The following is an 18,881-nucleotide window of genomic DNA, read 5'->3' as shown; positions in this document are numbered from 1 at the left end:
AAATACTAAATACGTAATAAGTGCACAAGCGTACGTACATTTTGTAAAACGGCCACTTCTTACTTTGCCCATTCCTATGTATGAACGCAAAAATTATTGTTTTTTTTTATTTTACTTCTTAGATATAATTCTAAATAATGTACTATGTTATGATTGCATGATGTTAGAGCATTTGTTGTTGTAACTTATGAGAATATTAAATTGTGCCTGTTTTTCAAACAGACATGTATGGCATGAAAGCCTTGTTAATGATTTTATTATATTGATATTGCACATAGCAAATGATAATAACTATTCTATTTCATATTATATTATGATGTTTTCCCCTCTTTTACTCTGTTTTATATTTTGCCTACTAGGCTGAGAACTGTTTTTCTAGTGAATACTTATTATTGAGTATCGTTCTAATACAACTTAAACACAGTTGGCAATTATCGCTAGATTTTGTCATGCTATTATTATATTTATTTGAATAAAATAAGGACCATATTTATCCGACTATAAGTTGTTTGCGTATTGACACTTATTGGGCCAGCGCACATTGGCGAGGCGCAGCGCAGAACATTTTTCACTACCAAACATCGACTATAGCTACGTTGAAAGTTGAAACACACAAACTACTACAAAACACTACTACTAGACAAGTTGATTGAATTTTTGATATTATTTCAACGTAAACAAAGTTGATAATAGTTTGACAGTGAAAAACGCTCTGCGCCGCGCTTCGCCAGCTTTCCGCCGGCTCTATAAAATGTGTTAAAAGATTGAACTATTTATGCTACTTGCAAGTCTCAATAAACACACAGAGAGCTATAGTCTGAGTTTGTATTGAACCTGAAATTATTAAAGGATGGCTAACATTACAAATAGCCAGATTATGTCTAAGTATCTCAATTCTCATTACTATTAAAATAATTCATATAAAACGAATTAACGACTTGGAATATTATGTGATAAGTAATCGAAAATTAGGAAATAATTGTATGAAAAATTACATTAAATGTATTGATTAAAAAGGATTATTCATTTTAAACAATAAAATAAGAGGCAACCGCTAAGAAAAATATTAATAAATGATAGAAAATTTGGCTTATTATATTTCCTCATAATGTAAGAATTCTATCTCATAATATAAGAACACTTTAGAGTATTCGCCAATCTTTATGGCCGCTCTGAACCACGCGGCGAGTTCAACTGGCCAACACACGAGCTCGCACTTGCGCACAATAATGAGAGAATTTGCGCTCTGGGCGTGTTCAAATCAAAGGGGCCATAACGATTGCGGATTACTGAGCGCAGTTATTAGAAAAAAAAATTAGTGCCATCGGTGGAATTAAGGTACTGAAATTATGAATTCTGTATAGCACGCGACAGGTCGCGATCGCAATCGGGGTATGAGGCGAGGGAGGCCTCGCACACCCGCGCTATTCCGCACAGGATTAGCGCAGAGGCTGTGCGGGTGTGCGGGGCGTTCCTGTTCACGGCCTAACTATATTATCATCGGTTCTATCTGTAATCTTTCGATAAGTTACTTAGCATCTAAGCACGTTATTATTTTTCATATTTTGTCAATAACAAAACAATTTTGCTGGTAACTCACAAACAGATTACAGCTGATAGATTAATCAAAATAATTATTGTTTATTAATTTTGGCCGTTAGAGATGAATAAATAATAACGAGGATTTTTTTAAACGAATTATAAACCAGTGGTAACTAGGGTTGTAGCGAACACTCGCATTTTAAGGTGAATTAAATAAATAAAAAAGCCTTTATTTCTAAGCCACTTTTAGGTAGTAGGTATGCATTTAATAAAATGTGGCTGGCGACTTATACAATACAAAGCCTACAATAGCCTGGCAGGTTCAACTTTGTACAGAGCTTCTAGTCGAAGTTGTCCAACATCAAGGTATCAAGGTCTCCTATAATAGCACGACTTTATACATAATGTTAGGCTGCAATCACACCTTTAAGTTGCTTCTTTAACATTTGCGTAAGTAATGACTGCATTTACACTTAAAGTGAAATTACGTAAATAATACTTAGGCCACGATTACACCTGTAAGTTTAGCTCGCGTAAGCAGCTTACGTAATTTGTTACAACTTCCGTAAGTCGAAAAATTACATATTGTCTATAAACGTATTCGAATTTGCTCACGGAATTGTCACTCAACTTATCAAACTGAATCGATAAGTTGAGAACTTACGAAACTAAGAAAATCTTTCTTTGTAATGATTGATGTAACTTGTTTACAAAAATTCGAAATCAGTGGCAGTCGATCTAATAAAATAAAAAAATTGATTTTGGTCTCTGTCAGACTTTACTTACAGTTAAAACAAGACAAGAAAGTCTGAGCAAAGTCAAAGTGCGCTCTATCGATTTCACTTTAAGTAAAGTCTGAGCAAAGTCTTATTCGGCCATGGCAGTGTACAGACTCTGGAGATCCTGCAGACTTCACCCGTTCTTTCGCACAATTTACAAGGTAATTTTGTACTTGTTACTTTGTTACAACCCTAGTGAATGTAGATAAATCATAAAGTTAATGGGGCCAATTCTCTTGTACTCAATCTCTAAACTAAACTAAATTAATATATTGCTATCCTTTTCCGCAAGCAACATTATGAAAGGGATAGCAATAGATTTAGACGTGTCATTTTAGTTTGGTTTAGAGTTTGTGTACAATGGAATTAGCCACATTGTGGCTAATTCCTTTGTACACAATCTCTAAACTAAACTAAAATATCACGTCTAAATCTATTGCTATCCCTTTCATAATGTTGCTTGCGGAAAAGGAAAGCACTAGATTTAGACCTGTTAATTTAGTTTAGTTTAGAGATTGTGTACTAGAGAATCGGCCCCATTGTTATATTAATGTTAATACTCGTGTCTATTGCTTGTATACAATACTCTGTTATAATGTTTGTGTATTTGTATCATTATTACTTAGTTGTATTTTTAATAAAATATTAAAATTACTTATGAAATATTTTTTATTATTTGTCTAGCAATCCCCAAGGAAGAACACGTCACTTATACCTAATATGTATCTAAGTACCGTAGACCCACCGTGTGGTCAAAGTGGTGCGACTACGGACCCGGCATATCAAATCATTCAAGCTAGTACCTAGGGTATGTAAAAAGTACTCTGTGGTACCTACATATAGTACGCGACAGGTGGAGATGGCAATCAGGGTGGGTACGCTCCGCACACCGCACAGCCCCCGCGCTATTCTAATTCTATAGGTACCTACGTGATTTCTAATGCTTATTGTATTAGAAATCACGTCATGCATTGCCAGACACTTGAACCCCCGCCAATAATAATTTATTAAACTTTAAAGGTATCTGGCAGGGGGTTGCCTGGTACTAAGTGTCTGGCAATGCATGACGTGATTTCTAATACTATTCTGAAGAAAATATAAAAAAATAGACTATACTTCGACGTATGATTTTTCACACCTTTATTACCTGTTATCTCCCAAAGCCACCACGATCCAAACAATCATTACTCTTGGTGTTGGGGGTAATACGCAGAGAAACTTTCAGCTTATATAAAATAAGGAATGTCTGGCACGCGCTGGCTCTTAGGCCATTATTATTATGTGTAACTAACAATATTTTTCAAACTTCAATGCTAGGGAAAAAGGAAAACAATGAAAAGTTTTAAAGTCTTTATTTAATAGATGTAAGTATACTATACTAACTACTAATACCAATAGTGACCACTGGTTCCCTACTTTTAATACGTATTTATTATGTCACAAAACCATCCGTTCTAAACACTAACTAGGTATGTAGGTACCTACTTAATATTAAGTAAAATACTTTAAAAACAAATTAATATTACACAATCGACATAGGAATGTGCTTATTCATAACGCTCTGAAATGAAAATAGTTACGCTATACGTAGGTATAGTTCACAACAGGTCTACAAGGCAACCGGGGTGGGGAGGCCCCGCACACCCGCAGGCCGCACAGCCCCCGCGGGTGCAGAATACCGCGGATGACCCGCCCCCCGCCTCATACCCCGATTGCCCTGTCCACCTTTTGAGAACTATAGGTATCTACTTGGGCATTGTATGTACCTAGGTATTCTAATAAAATATAAAATCTAATAAGTACTTTGACAATATGTATAGTGTATACGTACTAGATCTGCGATAAATACCCACAGTTGGTTCGCTAAAAGATAAGTTTAGAAGCACAAGGTGATAAAACACCTAGGTAATGAATCAACAAAGTGTTCAGTCTACCTACCATACATTACCTAGGTACCTGTGGTAATATCAAATTCATAATATAGAATAATATAATATAGAACAATTTTTTTAAATAAAGGATATCCAAAATAATTAGTGTAGACACTTTCCGAATTTCGGAAAATTTTCTAATTATCGAAAGGCCTGATTCTATATCTAGCGACGACTTTTAGGTACCTAGATAAGTAGGTATTTAATATTTACATATTAATGAAATAAACGTTTTTCTTTCTTTCTATTTGATATAGATTATTTATTACACTTAAACGTTTTTGTATATTTGCAAAAAAGTCTTGAATAAATCCGGCGGCGGTATTTCCGGCTTGCAACGTTCAAGCGGCCGCGTCGAGCCCAGGAGCGAGTTTGGTGTGTAGAACGCTTAAGTCGGTGTAGCAGTGCAGGAGTAATAGTGTTCTGTGAGCAATGCAGCGGGCGGCAAAGCATAACGTAGGTATTTACCATGTTTTTTACACACTCGTGTTAAGTATACCGCGCAATATTTTCGAAGTGTCTATTGACACTAATCACGGATGATATCCATTCCTTTGTCCGTCCTCTAATGGGCTTCCGATACGGTCTAGCGGTTTGACGTCATGCACGTAGATTTTTACTTGAGCCAAGCATTTTGACCGTTAACAAAGTTTGCTTGATACTTGAGTCAAACATGTGTACTTGACGGTGATTGATGCGATTTTTATATTATTTTTTGCTTGACGCGACGCGTTCGGACAGTATTCGAGATATGAGAAAAGTGCTGTTTGCGTGATCAAGATGATCGTGATGAGCGTGATGAAGCTGCCGGATGCGACTATTAAGCAGCTTGATCAAGTAAAACAAAATACGTGTTTGACGTCAAGCCGCTTGACCTTCTCTTCGGTAAAACCATGGCGAATCCCGCGACCCGCGTGGAAGTGTGGAAAGCAATTTGCAACGTGTTTCTTGCTGTCATGTTGGCATCATTGCTTTTATTTGTTTTATTTCTTCGATCTTAGAGTTTATTATTGTATGAATTACTGTAAAATGCTACCAAAATGACGACAAAGTTATAGTGAACGGTCTGTAAACCTGTAGAGGAATGGTGCAGTCGCATGACATTCACAATTCGCGCGGAATTCATCGCGCGTCTGTCCGAAGTTTCAACTTAAAAGTTGAGAATGAATGATAGATTCCAATTGTATAAGACGTCCTCGCTCTTCGTCTCCCTCATGGCTCCAGCTATTTGTGATAAGTTTTCGGTGAATAAGCGCCGTCGGCCTGCAGGCGAAGCTGCCTCGTACGCAGCACTGATCGCTAGCTCTCAGGTGTCTTCTTGCACTTCAGCACGTACGCGCTGGCGGCTGGATCATCTTCGCCCACTTCACAAGTTGTTCCTGACGCACATTTACAACTAGAATCAAAACAAAATAAGCTTTAGAAAAAGCACGAAGATTCTCTCTTGAATGTACCTAAATAGCAAAGCATTAGTATTTCGGCACCTGTATTTTCTTTGGATTAGTTAGGATCTGACTTGTGCACGAGCAGGTCTACATGGAAAGATCAGTAAGACCTTACATCTACTTAAAAGTTAATAAAAGATTTAAACTCGACGAACGAAGTGTGCGTATTCCCAGCGGAATAATGTTACATTTCTTGATTTGAGCTTGGTAGATATTTAGTAGGTAGGTATGACAGATTTGTACTAACTGCAGGTCTTTACTTGTAACTGGTCATAGGGCTTATCAGAAATTATACAACTTGTTATAATTAATGTGACACACAAATGGACTATAAACCCCTTGTTTTATGGAACCCTAAAAATAGTCCATAACTGCCACATAGGTATACAATCTATACCTTCAAGGCAAGAGTGAATAAGCATCTTATAGGCAAGGGCACTCCAACCTAGACCTCATCATTACTTTTAGGAAGGATAATCATCGTTATCCAGCTTGAAATACAAATAACAAGTATACTATACTCACTAAGTATTAGTAATATTCATGTTGATAATTTTCGACTGCGCGTGGTAGACCGACCATCCGCATGGAGTATGCGGCGCACACGTCTCCGCGGGGCTTGCAGTACTGGGTGTTTTATTTTCCTCTTCGTCTGGATCAATAGCCCTCTGGAGTGAAAAGAAAGCGACATATGAGTAGGTACATTCCCAGTTTAAACCGGCCAAGTGCCAATCAGCGCACCGAGGGTTCCGGAGAAGTAAAACGGTAATCTGAATCACTTTTAATCTAATTTAATCACTTTCTTAATATCAAAAAACTATGCTAGTCAGAGCGTTGGTTTTATTTTTCCTGTAAAAATATATACATAAACCTCTATTGATTTCAGTTTTTTTTATTGGTAGGTACACTTCGGAGATAAGGGAGGAAACGGTTTTTTTGACATATTGCACGATAAATCAATAACTTTATGCATAAAAATTACTTAATAAAAAATCTTTTTTTAGATTTCCAAAAAGGTAAGTTACAGATAGGTTTATGTAGCCGTAGGTAAGCTTTAGTGCGCGGCCCAACAGCCTAGCGAATAGCGATGCACTCTTGAGACGTCGCTGGAGGCGTGGCCTCCATTCTGTTTTTCAAGGCCCCCTGGGGTCTGGAGGGTTCCGTAAATAAATTTTATTATAAATTTGTACTTAGTTTTACAGAAAAGATGACTAAAAACGAATAGAAAATCAAAAAATATTATTTTATAACACCACAAGCGAATTGAAGGCCATTTCTGATAGTTGAATGAGTATCTATAAAAAAAACAGAAAGTTTCACTAGATTCGAAAATAAACAAAAAATTGTAATTTAAATTTAAGTACCTATTTAACATAAGCGTGAGCGAAGCAAACGCGATTTTTTTGCTTCTATTTTAGAGAAATGATCTAATGGATTACTATTTAGGGACTCATACTTTCATCATTCTATTTTTTACGGAGCCCTAAAACTTCAAACTGGCTCTTGTTAACTGAACATACTAGGAATTACCCTAAAGAACTTCTCAAAGTTTGGAGGCCCCTGGAATCGAGCCCCGAGGCGGACTGCACCCTCACCCACACACTAGTCCGCCACTGTAGGGTACCTACTTTTAAAACTTATGGAATATAACTACTTAGATATACATTGTAAAGTGGATCTTTTTTGCAAATTTTGACATTACGAAATCTCTCTGTAAGTAGGTATATGTACTCGTAAGTAGCTTATGCCTATACAGTTATCACTTATCAGTAAGTACTATCTATTTTCGTGAGTACCTACTTAGTTAACTAATCACCGAACAGAATACTACAGCTACGTAGTAAACGATAAGCGTGTCTCAATGGACAATTAAAACAATGACTTCTTAATCAAAATCCAATTATACAGACCGCACACTGCAAGAATCGCACAATGTCACACGATTCGAAATGTATTTTTTAATACTGAAACATTAGGTACTAAAAATGCGAATAACCTCAGAGTCGAACAGACAGCACGAATTGAATAGGGCTAGGCGTTATTATTCGCATTGGCCTAAGATCTTAGCAATCGCTTTTTTCTTGGTCGCTTATTTTTGGAAGTTAAAACGGTTAATTTTCAGCTATAAGTAGTTCGCGACAGGTTGAGATGGAAATCGGGGTTTGAGGCGAAGGCTGTGTGGGTGTGCGGGTCGTTCCCTATACACGGTCTTGCACTATACATACCTACATGCATTGCATGGAGAGTGGAGAGGCTTGATGAGTCCTCAGACATTAAAACGGACTGCATTTGATATTTCTTAGCCGCCGTAGAGATGCCTAAGCTCCTGTTATACAAAATGATATGGCTGGAGGGACTAGATATTCATAACAATAAGTAGGTATAATGTTTGTAATTATAAAATACTTAATTCATAATATTCATTAGGACGCTTGATAATATTATCTATGATGCGTCATAAGCGGGCCGAGGCATGCAATTTAAATTGTCAGTAGTGAATAGACGCATGCGGCAAGGACTTAGCATTTGCGGCGTGAACGGCGCTTGCGACTTGTACCTACGTAATGTGCGATCAACATTCTTGCATCATTCACTCCAATCGTAAATTCATTTTGTTGATAAGCAAATGTTTGTTTTATTTCGTAACATTCCAAATACACAAACACACACCACACCAGTCACACCCTACTAAAGCACACACACACCATTTATGACTACTAACATACCTACCTCCTACTGCTGCCTCTTCTACTTTCATGCGTTTTGGACCTTCGCTCTTACTCATCAGTGAGGACAAATTTTATCGCCCATTGGTCTTGCTCCCGCCTGCTATCACTAGCGATACTAGCTAATGATATTACGTATATATTATATAGGTAGGTCTTAGGTACATTAAAACTGTAACTGGAAGATTTCTGTAGGTTAAATAGATACATTAATTAGAGAACAGCCGTGATGCGGCGATACCCGCGCAAAGACAAACCGACAAATATTTAAATCTAGGTACCTACCTACCTAAGTAGTTACTCAATTAACGAATTCGAAAGCGTACTTATAAGCATATAGCTGACACTCCAGATTAACATACCTATATATACCTATAGTAGATACGCGACAGTTCGAGATAGCGATCGGGGTATGAGGCGGGCGGACCCCCGCACACTCGCACGCTACCCGCGCTCGCCCGCACCGGGTTAGCGCATGGGCTGTGCGGGTGTGCGGAACGTTCCCTCCCCGATTGCCAGCTCGACCTGTCGCGTACTATACGGGCATTTTCCTTTCTCCAACCTTCCGAAGCCGACACGGGTCAATTTAATGAAAGTGTTTTGGCTATATGATGATGACCAGTGACTACTGACCAGTAAATAGTGATGTCATCGAACGATTGCGGGTAGTGCGAATTGCGAACTAAGGAAACGGACTACAAAGTGCGTGCCCTTGAGCGTATCCGGCCGACGCGCGACGGATTGACGTTTGACGACTCACGCCACGCTCTATTCATGGCTAGGTCGCGTGCACACCGGGAGCAACGACATGAACTGCGAGAGGCGTGGCCACTATGATTGTGCAATATAATTAATATGATTAAATATGAGCCTGAATAGCACAACGGTACAGGAGCATACTGAAATCCGAAATCGGTGCTTTAAACTCCACCAGTTGCACTATACTCGAACCTCCTCTGAGCACAAGCTTTAGGGTAGACTTCTAAGAGGTCACGACTCTCGGCTGAAGTGACAGACGAGTGCTACGGGCGTGCCCAGCTGATGCGATAATAGTTAGATAAGTTGGCCAATGCCACAATGGTCACTATCCATCTAAGTCTGCCAATCCGCACTGGGCCAGCGTGGCAGGCTGTGGCCTACACCCTTCTCATTCTCAAAGAAGAACCACGCTCAGTAATGGGCCGGTGATGGATTGATCATGATAAAATACTATGAAAATGTATGGCGCCACGTCCGAGTGCTTCCGAGCCCTCCGAGTCAGACGTGTGCGGCCGACGCCATTTATTTTTAACACAGCCGTCTACTTTTACACTTAATTGGAGGGGAAAGGGAAACACTCTGTCTTGGCTCTCGTCTGGATCTAAATTTAAATCTGTCCAACCAAAATCCAAAATAGTGAAATATACCGAAATATAAACGCGCTAAAAATGATAACCGAATATTTACTTATGGAAATGGTTCCAAGAAATTGGATCACAAATGCCTAAGTAACTATTCGGTTATCATTTGCCACCATGACTCTGTTGAGCTTTGGCCATGCAACTTACATAATATTGTGCTCGTCACATGAAGTCTACTTTGTGTTCGCTAAAACCGACACCTCATGGTTCAGAGCGAGGACCGGCACGACCTTTATTCATTTTATTCATGATTTATTTTATACTTACCAAAACTTAAAATTAAATATAAGTAACAGAGTAAATTACACATAATATGCCTCTGGAGTCTGGGCCTGCCTTAACTTTATAGCTTAGCATTAATCATTGTGCTTACGTAATATACTTATATATCATACCTAATATTTTATTATGTATACCTACGGCCGTAGATAGAGTAATACATAAAGGTAGATGCAGGAACGTTTGCTTTCTCATTCGCACTAAAAAGAGAGCACAGATAAAGTTACTAATGTGATAAACAGAGACGCAGCTAACCTATTTTTTGTCCCTTATCGTGCAACTGGTTTTTTTCAAGAATACATACAAGAAGTTGCAAAACAAACTTTGAGAATTCGTGGCGTAATTGTATTTCTCATGTGTTATTTACTTGTTTTCACATAAAAAACGTTGAATACACATATTGTTGATCGGTTAATAGTTTAATACAAATATTGACTACTAAAAAATGGTAATAATTGTCGTGTTATTCATCGTTACGTCGTGCTATCGCTATCTCATACGCGGTTACACAGTAGGTACTTAAATCTACCTATTATTCTATCTACGCCTACGGCCTACCATTTCAGCAATAGTCATAATTGCAATGTTGGTACTTGTAAGCTTTTATTTGGAGCTTTAGTGCTCGGTGTGCTTATGGCTGTAACTTAGGCATGTACCGAATCGTTCTATGAATGGCGAAACCAAACACATGATCACGTGGTTGATCACATAACATGTAAACAGGAAGTTGTCGGTACCACCACGCAAACGGAATTGCAGGTCGTTGACTATCTTAATTTTTTATCCGGAGGTACCTTCAAGACGGAACACTTAATAGTGCCACAGGAATTTTTCTGGGAACCCCTTTGACACAGTTTATGTGAGACATATAATAGGTACCTATTATAGCTGGCGATAACGCAACTCAGATTTGTGAAACGTTGGAATGTACTTTTGCATCGTGAAACGTAACGCGAATTTTGCGTGTGGACTGCACTACTTAGTACTATTAAATAATAATAATTATACTGTGACTGCACTAAGAAAGTACGGGCGACACAGTAGGTAAAACCAAAGAATACCTACATAATGTAAAACACAAAAACAGTTTTTGAAAATTTTAGACTTTCGCTCATTTTTGGAGGATTTTCAATATACAAATACTTATGCATTTTTTAAATTTATTTTTAATATCAACCCGCAATTTTTCTGTAAACTTAAGACTACTTATTCAAAAATGCACCATTTTTCACCCGAAGATGTTACGAGTCATTTGATTTCTTCTACAAAGTAATAGGCTACTTGACTCATATCTAATTTCGTCCAATAAATGATTATTTATTATAGTATTTTGCTTAAAACAACGAAATATATCAATAACAATTATTAAAAACGCAGGATGGATATATAAATCCAATTAAAAAAAATACAGTTTTTATTTTTATTTGAAACGCAGAAAACGCTGTCAGCCATGATGTGACGTCATTAAATATGTAAACAAAGAAATGTCATCCCGAATCGGGATGACATTTCTTTGTTTACATATTATATATATTCCCGATGTGACGCGGGGACTAACGTAGTATCCATATATATAAAATTTAGAGTCGTGACTAACTTATATATCAACGCACAGCCTAAACATCTAAACAGCTGATCCTAGATACATGAAATTTGGTGGGTGTGTTCTTTGTAGGTAAAGAGAAGGTATCCACTAGGAAAGGATTTTTTGAAATTTCACCTCTGAGTGGGTTAAATGGAGGTTTGAAATTTATGAAGTCCACGCGGGCGAAGTCACGAGCATAAGCTAGTTTTTATATATTTCTAAAAACTCATAGTAAACGTAAAAAAATATCGTTTTCTCTTTATAAATTGAATAAGTTATTAAGTAAGACTTACAACAAAGTGATCTTTGCAAAAATAAGGGTTGAAGTCGTTAGTCATATAGGATCCCTTTAAGCAAGTCTTCGCGTGTTACGTATATTTATTTCACTGGGCACTCTGATCCACAACTTTCCTGTGGTCCTTATCGATGCGTTTTTTACATTCTCGGATGATACAATAACGATAATTACTATATTTTTCATGTAAACTAGTATAGAAGTCATGTTTATTAAACTTTGGGAGGTTATGCTGTTGTTTACAAATGCATGACGTCAGAGCACAGATAATCTATCGGCCAAACATGGCCGACAGTGTTTTCACCTGTCTAAGAAAAATATATTTTTAAATTAAAGTTTTACGGTTTTTAGGGCGCAAAAAAATATAGTGTTAATTTTTTTGATATAATAGGACAAATATTAACCATTTAAGACCAACTTTAAAAAAGTGTCAAGTAGCCTATTGTTGCTGCGAGTTGATATGGGAGTTACGTCATCATCATCATCATCATGAACCCATCGCTGGCTCGCAACTATGAGGACGAGTCTCCTCTCAGAATGAGAAGGATTTTTGGCCATAGTCTACCACGCTGGCCAAGTGCGGATCGGCTGACTTCACATACCTTTGAGAACATGGAGAAATAGTCTCCGGCCTGCAGCAGGTTTCAATTGCTTTAAACCTAAGCTTAAATTAGCCCACATTTAACCCAATAAACAGAAAAATTAGAAGTGAGTACCAGAAATCGAACCTACGACCTCCCGATTAGGAGGCGGACGTCTATCAAATCCAGGCTATCAAATCTTGGAGTTACTGTAGTTTCTGTAAAGTTAAAGTGTAAACCCAAGTTTTGTCGCGGCGCCTCTTTGTAGGGTTCCGTACCTCAAAAGGAAAAACGGAACCCTTATAGGATCACTTTGTTGTCTGTCGGTCTGTCTGTCTGTCTGTCTGTCTGTCTGTCTGTCTGTCTGGCAGGTAGGTAGTAGGTCTTATAGCAGACATTCGGGGAAAAATCTAAAAACCGTGAATTTGTGGTTACATTACACAAAAAAAAATTAAATTGTGGTCATGAACTAATAATTAGTGTTTTCAATTATCGAAGTAAGATAACTATGTATATCAAGTGGGATATTATTTGAAAGGTCTTCACTTGTGCATTCTAAAACAGATTTTTATGCATCATAGTTTTTGAATTATCGTGCAAAATGTCGATAAAATACGATTGTACTACGGACCTCTCAGTGCGCGAGTCTGATTCGCACTTGGCCGGTTTTTTTTAAAGACGGTTTGTATAACCCAAACATTGTAAGTGCGTAGGTTTGATAACACGATTGAACTCTCATGACTATGAGTCATCTCTTTACGAGGTACGAGATGCTGGCGACTTTATTCCGCAATAAGTGAGTATACTTAGATTCCGACGAATTGAGAACCTCCTTTTCTCAAGTCGGTTGAAAAGGGCATAATACCTACCTACTCATTTAATTTGAGATTAAACTTATCCATGAATAATTTAACGCACCCTGCTCCGTCGCGATTGAACGACAAACCAATAAACCAACAAACAAACACATCTTTCGTATTTGTAATATGGGGTAGTAATTGCAGCAGTAAACGGTATGGGATAATATTAAAACGTGGATTAGAGAGATCGATATAAGTCCCGCAAATTTCTAATGCGCGTGGCCGCCACTTTAGTGACGTCAGCACTAGACTGAAGTTTCGAGCAACCAGTATACAATTTTTTTTGCTGATGGTCTGTATTTCGACTGACGTCAAAATGACGTCATTTTGATGTTAATGAGACGTGGTTCCAGCGCAATAGCAATTTGCGGGACTTAAACAGCATTTTAGTGCAGTTACCTACGTCTAAAGCACATGGTAAAAAGTGTCAGTTTGGTCCTTCCAAGTCAACAGAATGGTGACGAAATCTGTCTGCACGCGCTTTGATTGAGATAAAGAGGTACCTACGTGACGTCGGTCACGAGTCACGACTCGAAGCGGCATCCCGCAGACATCCCGTCATCAATCATTTTCTCCCAGGTGATACAATCTAGAGTTCCGCGCCGAAAATAAAATAGACACCAACATCTTTCTGTTTTTACACGGCCCGGCTGCCCAAAAAAGAAGTGAAATGTTTTCAGGCATCATGTAGGTACCTATGCTTGTAGGTATGTGAGTCACTTTATTCCACCGTAACTTTTAATGCCTGAACAGATTTGGAAGTTATATGGGGTATGCCGTATGGTTAGAATTCTCACTATCCCGAGAGTGACTCTGGCTATAAATCTTTTGAATATGTAATTCTTTTAATAAAAAAAAAATATTAGCTAGGTTAATCATACTGGCTAATATTCCCCTTTCTTTACTTGTGGTAGGAATAGTTACGACAATAGTGCATACGGGTGGGATTTGAACCGGCGCCCTTTCGTATTTCAGTCCGCTCCTTTAACCGTTGGCTATCGAGGCTCTATTCAATAATTGAATGTTGTTTTTTTTATTTTATAGTACGTTTTTTAGCAAGATCATCGATTTTTTTTAAATTAATGTTGGAGAGGAAAAAATACTATAAATAGATCTTATAGCTGACATTTGGGGAAAAATCTGGAAACAGTGAATTTAATTTCACACAAAAAAAATTAAATTGTGGTCATGAACTAATAATTAGTATTTTCAACTTTCGAAGTGAGTGACTATATCAAGTGGGGTATCATATGAAAGGTCTTCACCTGTACATTCTAAAACAGATTTTTATTTATTTTTATGCATCATAGTTTTTGAATTATTGTGCAAAATGTCGAAAAATACGACTGTAGTACGGAACCCTCATTGCGCGAGCCTGACTCGCACTTGGCCGTTTTTTTTTAATGCGTTTACTATTTTTATTCCTTGAAGGGTCGGGGTTTTATACAGAACCACGGACTTTTCCGATAGTGAACTATGCAATATGATACTGAAATATGCAGAAAATAGCGTTTTATGCATTTGCATATACAAACATGCATATTCTGATGTCTAATGATAGCTACAAATGAATGATTTTCAGATTATTCTTTACATGTGCTGTGTGATGCAGTACCCTGCATCATAACAGTTGAGGGTTGGAACTTGGAGTACAATCAAGAAGTCTCTCTCATCTCTAGCATTTGTTTACGATTAACAGTTTCTAAAACCCCGTGACTTGGGAGTTCAATGCCCTGTAACATGAGGATTGAGGAGTCGCGACTTGGAGCTCAATAGTGATGTCTATATTGGTACTTAAAATAATATTTTACCACTAGCTTATGCCCGCGACTTCGTCCGCGTGGAATACACAAATTTTAAACCCCTATTTTACACCCTTAGGTTTGATCTTTAACTATGAGATTTTAACATGAGCTTAATAAAATATGTCATACTGCTAATTGCAAAAAATAAAAATATTAACTACCTACAAAACTTCTTTATAGACACTTCAAAACTGACAGAGTTTCATACAAACTTCAAACCCCTATTTTACCCCTTTAGGGGTTGAATTTTGAAAAACCCTTTCTTAGCGGACGCCTACGTTATAATAGCTATCTGCATGCCGAATTTCAGCGTGATCCGTCCAGTAGTTTGAGCTGTGCGTTGATAGATCAGTCAGTCAGTCCGTCAGTCAGTCAGTCAGTCACCTTTTCCTTTTATATATATAGAAGATAAACAGTTCCTGAATTTGTATTGTTTAAAAGTGCTCTGGCCTGCATCATCAGAGTTGAGAAGTTGGGACCTGTTGCTTAGTACCTATAATATTAATTTTTCATTAACAGTTCCTGAATCTCCATGACTTATAGGTGGGCAGTAACCCTGCAGCATCAGGATTAAGGAGCTTAATCCAAAAAACAATATGGGACGGGCCAGGGCCGTCTTTACCCGGGGTTTCAAGGGGTGCGGTGCACCCGGGCGCAGAGCCATGGGGGGCGCAAGCCAACCGCCCATAAATTTAGATAGGTACCTACTAGACTGAGACCACACGAGTGGAACCGCGGGCACAGCCAGTGGCGTAGCAAAAGGGTGGCAAGTCGGGCAAAATGCCACAGGCCCACGGACCAAGGAGCCCTACAGCCCTCGAGGGCTGGGTGCTGAAAGAAAAGTTCGTGCACGTTATATCAAATTGCAAATACCGAACTACCTAGATTATATTTCGGGTGGTGGCGAAAAGTAAACAGATATAATATGCTTCTCATGGACAATATTGTGAAAAACTCCGCGCTCGTTTCGCTTGCGCTTTATCAATTTCTGAGTGCCTAGATGTGATTTGGAGGGAGGGGTGCCCAAAAGGATCAAATGTGCACCTTCCTTGAGTGGATATTAAAAAAAATCGGACTCGCTTCGCTCGCGCTTTTTAATTTTTTGAGTAGGTACCTAGATATTACTTATATTCCGAGATTTTTTTTTATTTCAACAATAAATAATCTCGCGCTCGCTTCGCTCGCGCTCATAATTATATTACGCGGAAGGTTGAGAATCGTGGTGTGCACTGTGCAGGGCGTCCCCCCCGCCTCACCCTGATTGCCATGTTGACCTGTCGCATACTACCTATATGTGTGCTGGTGATTATATAGGTACTTTTAATGGGGGGCGGGGCGCAGACTAACTTTCGCACCCCGGCGCCGAATTTGCTTTAGCCGGCCCTATTGGGACCATCACGCTACTCGAATTCTGAGGCCGACCTTACATACGTCTCTTTCTTCGCTTATCTAAAAAGAACTCTGTTGTTTTCTTTCTAGAAACTAATGATAAGCATTATAGTATTTTAGTAAGTAATGTAAACGTTCAAGGAAAATACGCATGGACTTTTATTATATTTATTGTTGTAGGCATTGATGTTGGAATATTCCGTGGATATAGGTGGTATTGGTATAGGTTAAATACCATAAGTATATATAGAAATAAATAGTAGATAATATGAAGTAGAATAGAGGAATCACCTTTATTGAAACTTAGATAGACACTTAATAAAACATATTACTACTTATTAAGTAAATAAAAAGAAATTCGACAGCGCAAAAGCCTACAATTACTTTTTTTTTCGCAGCGCTAAAGATGTAGGGTAGGTATCTATGTAAATACCTATAACCTTGGCACACGAGTATGACGTTGGTGTCCAACCCTTGGGGTAGGTACGAATCCGTCCAGCAGTTTTCGCGTGATTGAGTAACAAACATCCACACTTTCACATTTATAATATTACTAGCTGATCCCCGCGGCTTCGCCCGCGTGGATTTAGGTTTTTAAAAATCCCGTGGGAACTCTTGATTTTCAGGACAAAAAGTAACCATCTGTAGAAGCCCGTCCCCGTGATGCAAGATATCTCAGTACCAAATCTCGTAAAAACATTCAAACGCATGATTCTTTAAAAATCCCCATGGTATCATGGATGAGACGACTTTTTTCACTTTATTGCAATTTTCGAAGGGATCTCTAATTTTTTTGAAAATAAAATATAGCCTCTGTCACTCAGGAATAATGTCGCTTTCTATTGGTGAAAGAATTTTCAAAATCGGTTCAGTAGTTCCAGAGATTACCCCTACAAACAAACTTAACTAGATAGTGGCCCCGATTCTCTAGTCTCTCTCTAAACTAAATTTAGAGTATCTGCATCCTTTTCTTTTTACTAATGTTAAAAAAGGAACGGAATATAACTTTCACATTTAAAGACTCTAAATTTTAGTGCACAATACAAATTTAAACAGTAGGTTCGCGAGTGCGTGCTAAAATCACGGGTTTACCATCTAAAAATTAAATTTAGAAATGTCAAACTGCTTCTGTCCTTTTCATATTACAATAGTAAGAAGAGGGTGCGAATACTCTAAAATTAGGTTGTGCTTAGAATCGGTGCCAGTATAGATATATAAATAAATATTAGGATAAAACTGCATTGTTTACAATATTTAAAAAACCTTGTTTACATACAAATCGATCTGAAGATTGTCTCGGTCTTTAAAATACACTCAACGAAAAATTAAAAACACTCACCCTTTGCTTGGGGACCGCCGCCATTGTGGAGAGCGTGCAGACGACCAGGATGATGAACAGTGTTCGCTTCATGATCACCCGTTATAATCCGATTACTTAAAATTACGGTTGCGATTATCAAAGTTGAGAAAAACCAACGCACGGTGCACTCGGTAGCGGATCGTAATATAGTGGCGACGGCAGGCGTGAGCCCGGGTATAAGTAGACTGCCGTGCCGCTGCGCTGACGCGCTGAGCATACCGCAGCAGATTTTCCTAATGGAGAGGTTTCGAAGATGCGAGGCGCTCCAAAAGACCCTCGCGGGAAACCTCAGATCGGAATAGATAAGTGACGCCCGAGATGAGGCCCTGCAAAAGGGTTCCAACTTCCAGTCCCCTTTACTCTTTAGGCCTCACGTAGGCTTATCAGTTTCAAAATAATATTATACTTACTTATTGTTAAGTACCTACCTTTTGTTTTTGACGAATTGGGCTTAATAATTAAATATGTATTTCTAAGAAGAAGATTTCGTTTGTGAGGACTGTAAAAGTTTTCCTTATATGCATCGATTGAAATCATTAAAAATATAAATCTTATCTATGTAGGTACCTAATGGACTAAGAGCCAGCACGTGCAAGACCTTCCTTATTTTACAAAAGCTGAAAGTTTATCTGCGTTTTGTCCCCAACACAGGGAGGAACGATCTGCGACTATGTAGTTTGGATCATTGTGGCATTGGGATTTGGGAGTTAAAAGGTGTTAAAAATCTTACGTCTAAGTACCTATAAAATCTATTGTTTTTTAAATAATATGTTAATAACGCTCTTTATTCCTTTCTTATTCAAAAATAAAATCAATTAAATTAAAATACTAAATAAGAAATTACAATAAACAAAAATTCCAAACTTATTCTAGAACATAAAAATTACAGATCGAAAATATCATC

The 18,881-nt window shown here is 38.1% G+C and overlaps 1 protein-coding gene across 1 annotated transcript; it reads right to left on the bottom strand.

Annotated features, from left to right (window-relative positions):
• Positions 1–3,658: 3,658 nt before the first annotated feature.
• Positions 3,659–18,145, bottom strand: LOC117988969 (uncharacterized). Its single transcript, XM_034976269.2, has 3 exons — positions 17,957–18,145; positions 6,223–6,365; positions 3,659–5,648 (listed from the first exon to the last, which is right to left on the bottom strand). Exons 1-3 carry the CDS (start codon positions 18,026–18,028, stop codon positions 5,552–5,554), a joined length of 312 nt encoding a protein of 103 aa, XP_034832160.1. The 5' UTR covers positions 18,029–18,145; the 3' UTR covers positions 3,659–5,551.
• Positions 18,146–18,881: the final 736 nt, after the last annotated feature.

This window comes from Maniola hyperantus, chromosome 15, assembly GCF_902806685.2.
Source record: "Maniola hyperantus chromosome 15, iAphHyp1.2, whole genome shotgun sequence".
Classification (NCBI taxonomy): domain Eukaryota; kingdom Metazoa; phylum Arthropoda; class Insecta; order Lepidoptera; family Nymphalidae; genus Maniola; species Maniola hyperantus.
This window is presented reverse-complemented; position numbering and strand designations above follow the sequence as displayed.

Coding starts and splice junctions, on each gene's coding strand:
- LOC117988969 (XM_034976269.2), bottom strand. CDS start 18,028: ATGAAGCGAACACTGTTCATCATCCTGGTCGTCTGCACGCTCTCCACA. Junction 6,366..17,956: donor CGGCGGTCCCCAAGCAAAGG/GTGAGTGTTTTT, acceptor TTTTCACTCCAG/AGGGCTATTGATCCAGACGA. Junction 5,649..6,222: donor ATGAATATTACTAATACTTA/GTGAGTATAGTA, acceptor TTTTGATTCTAG/TTGTAAATGTGCGTCAGGAA.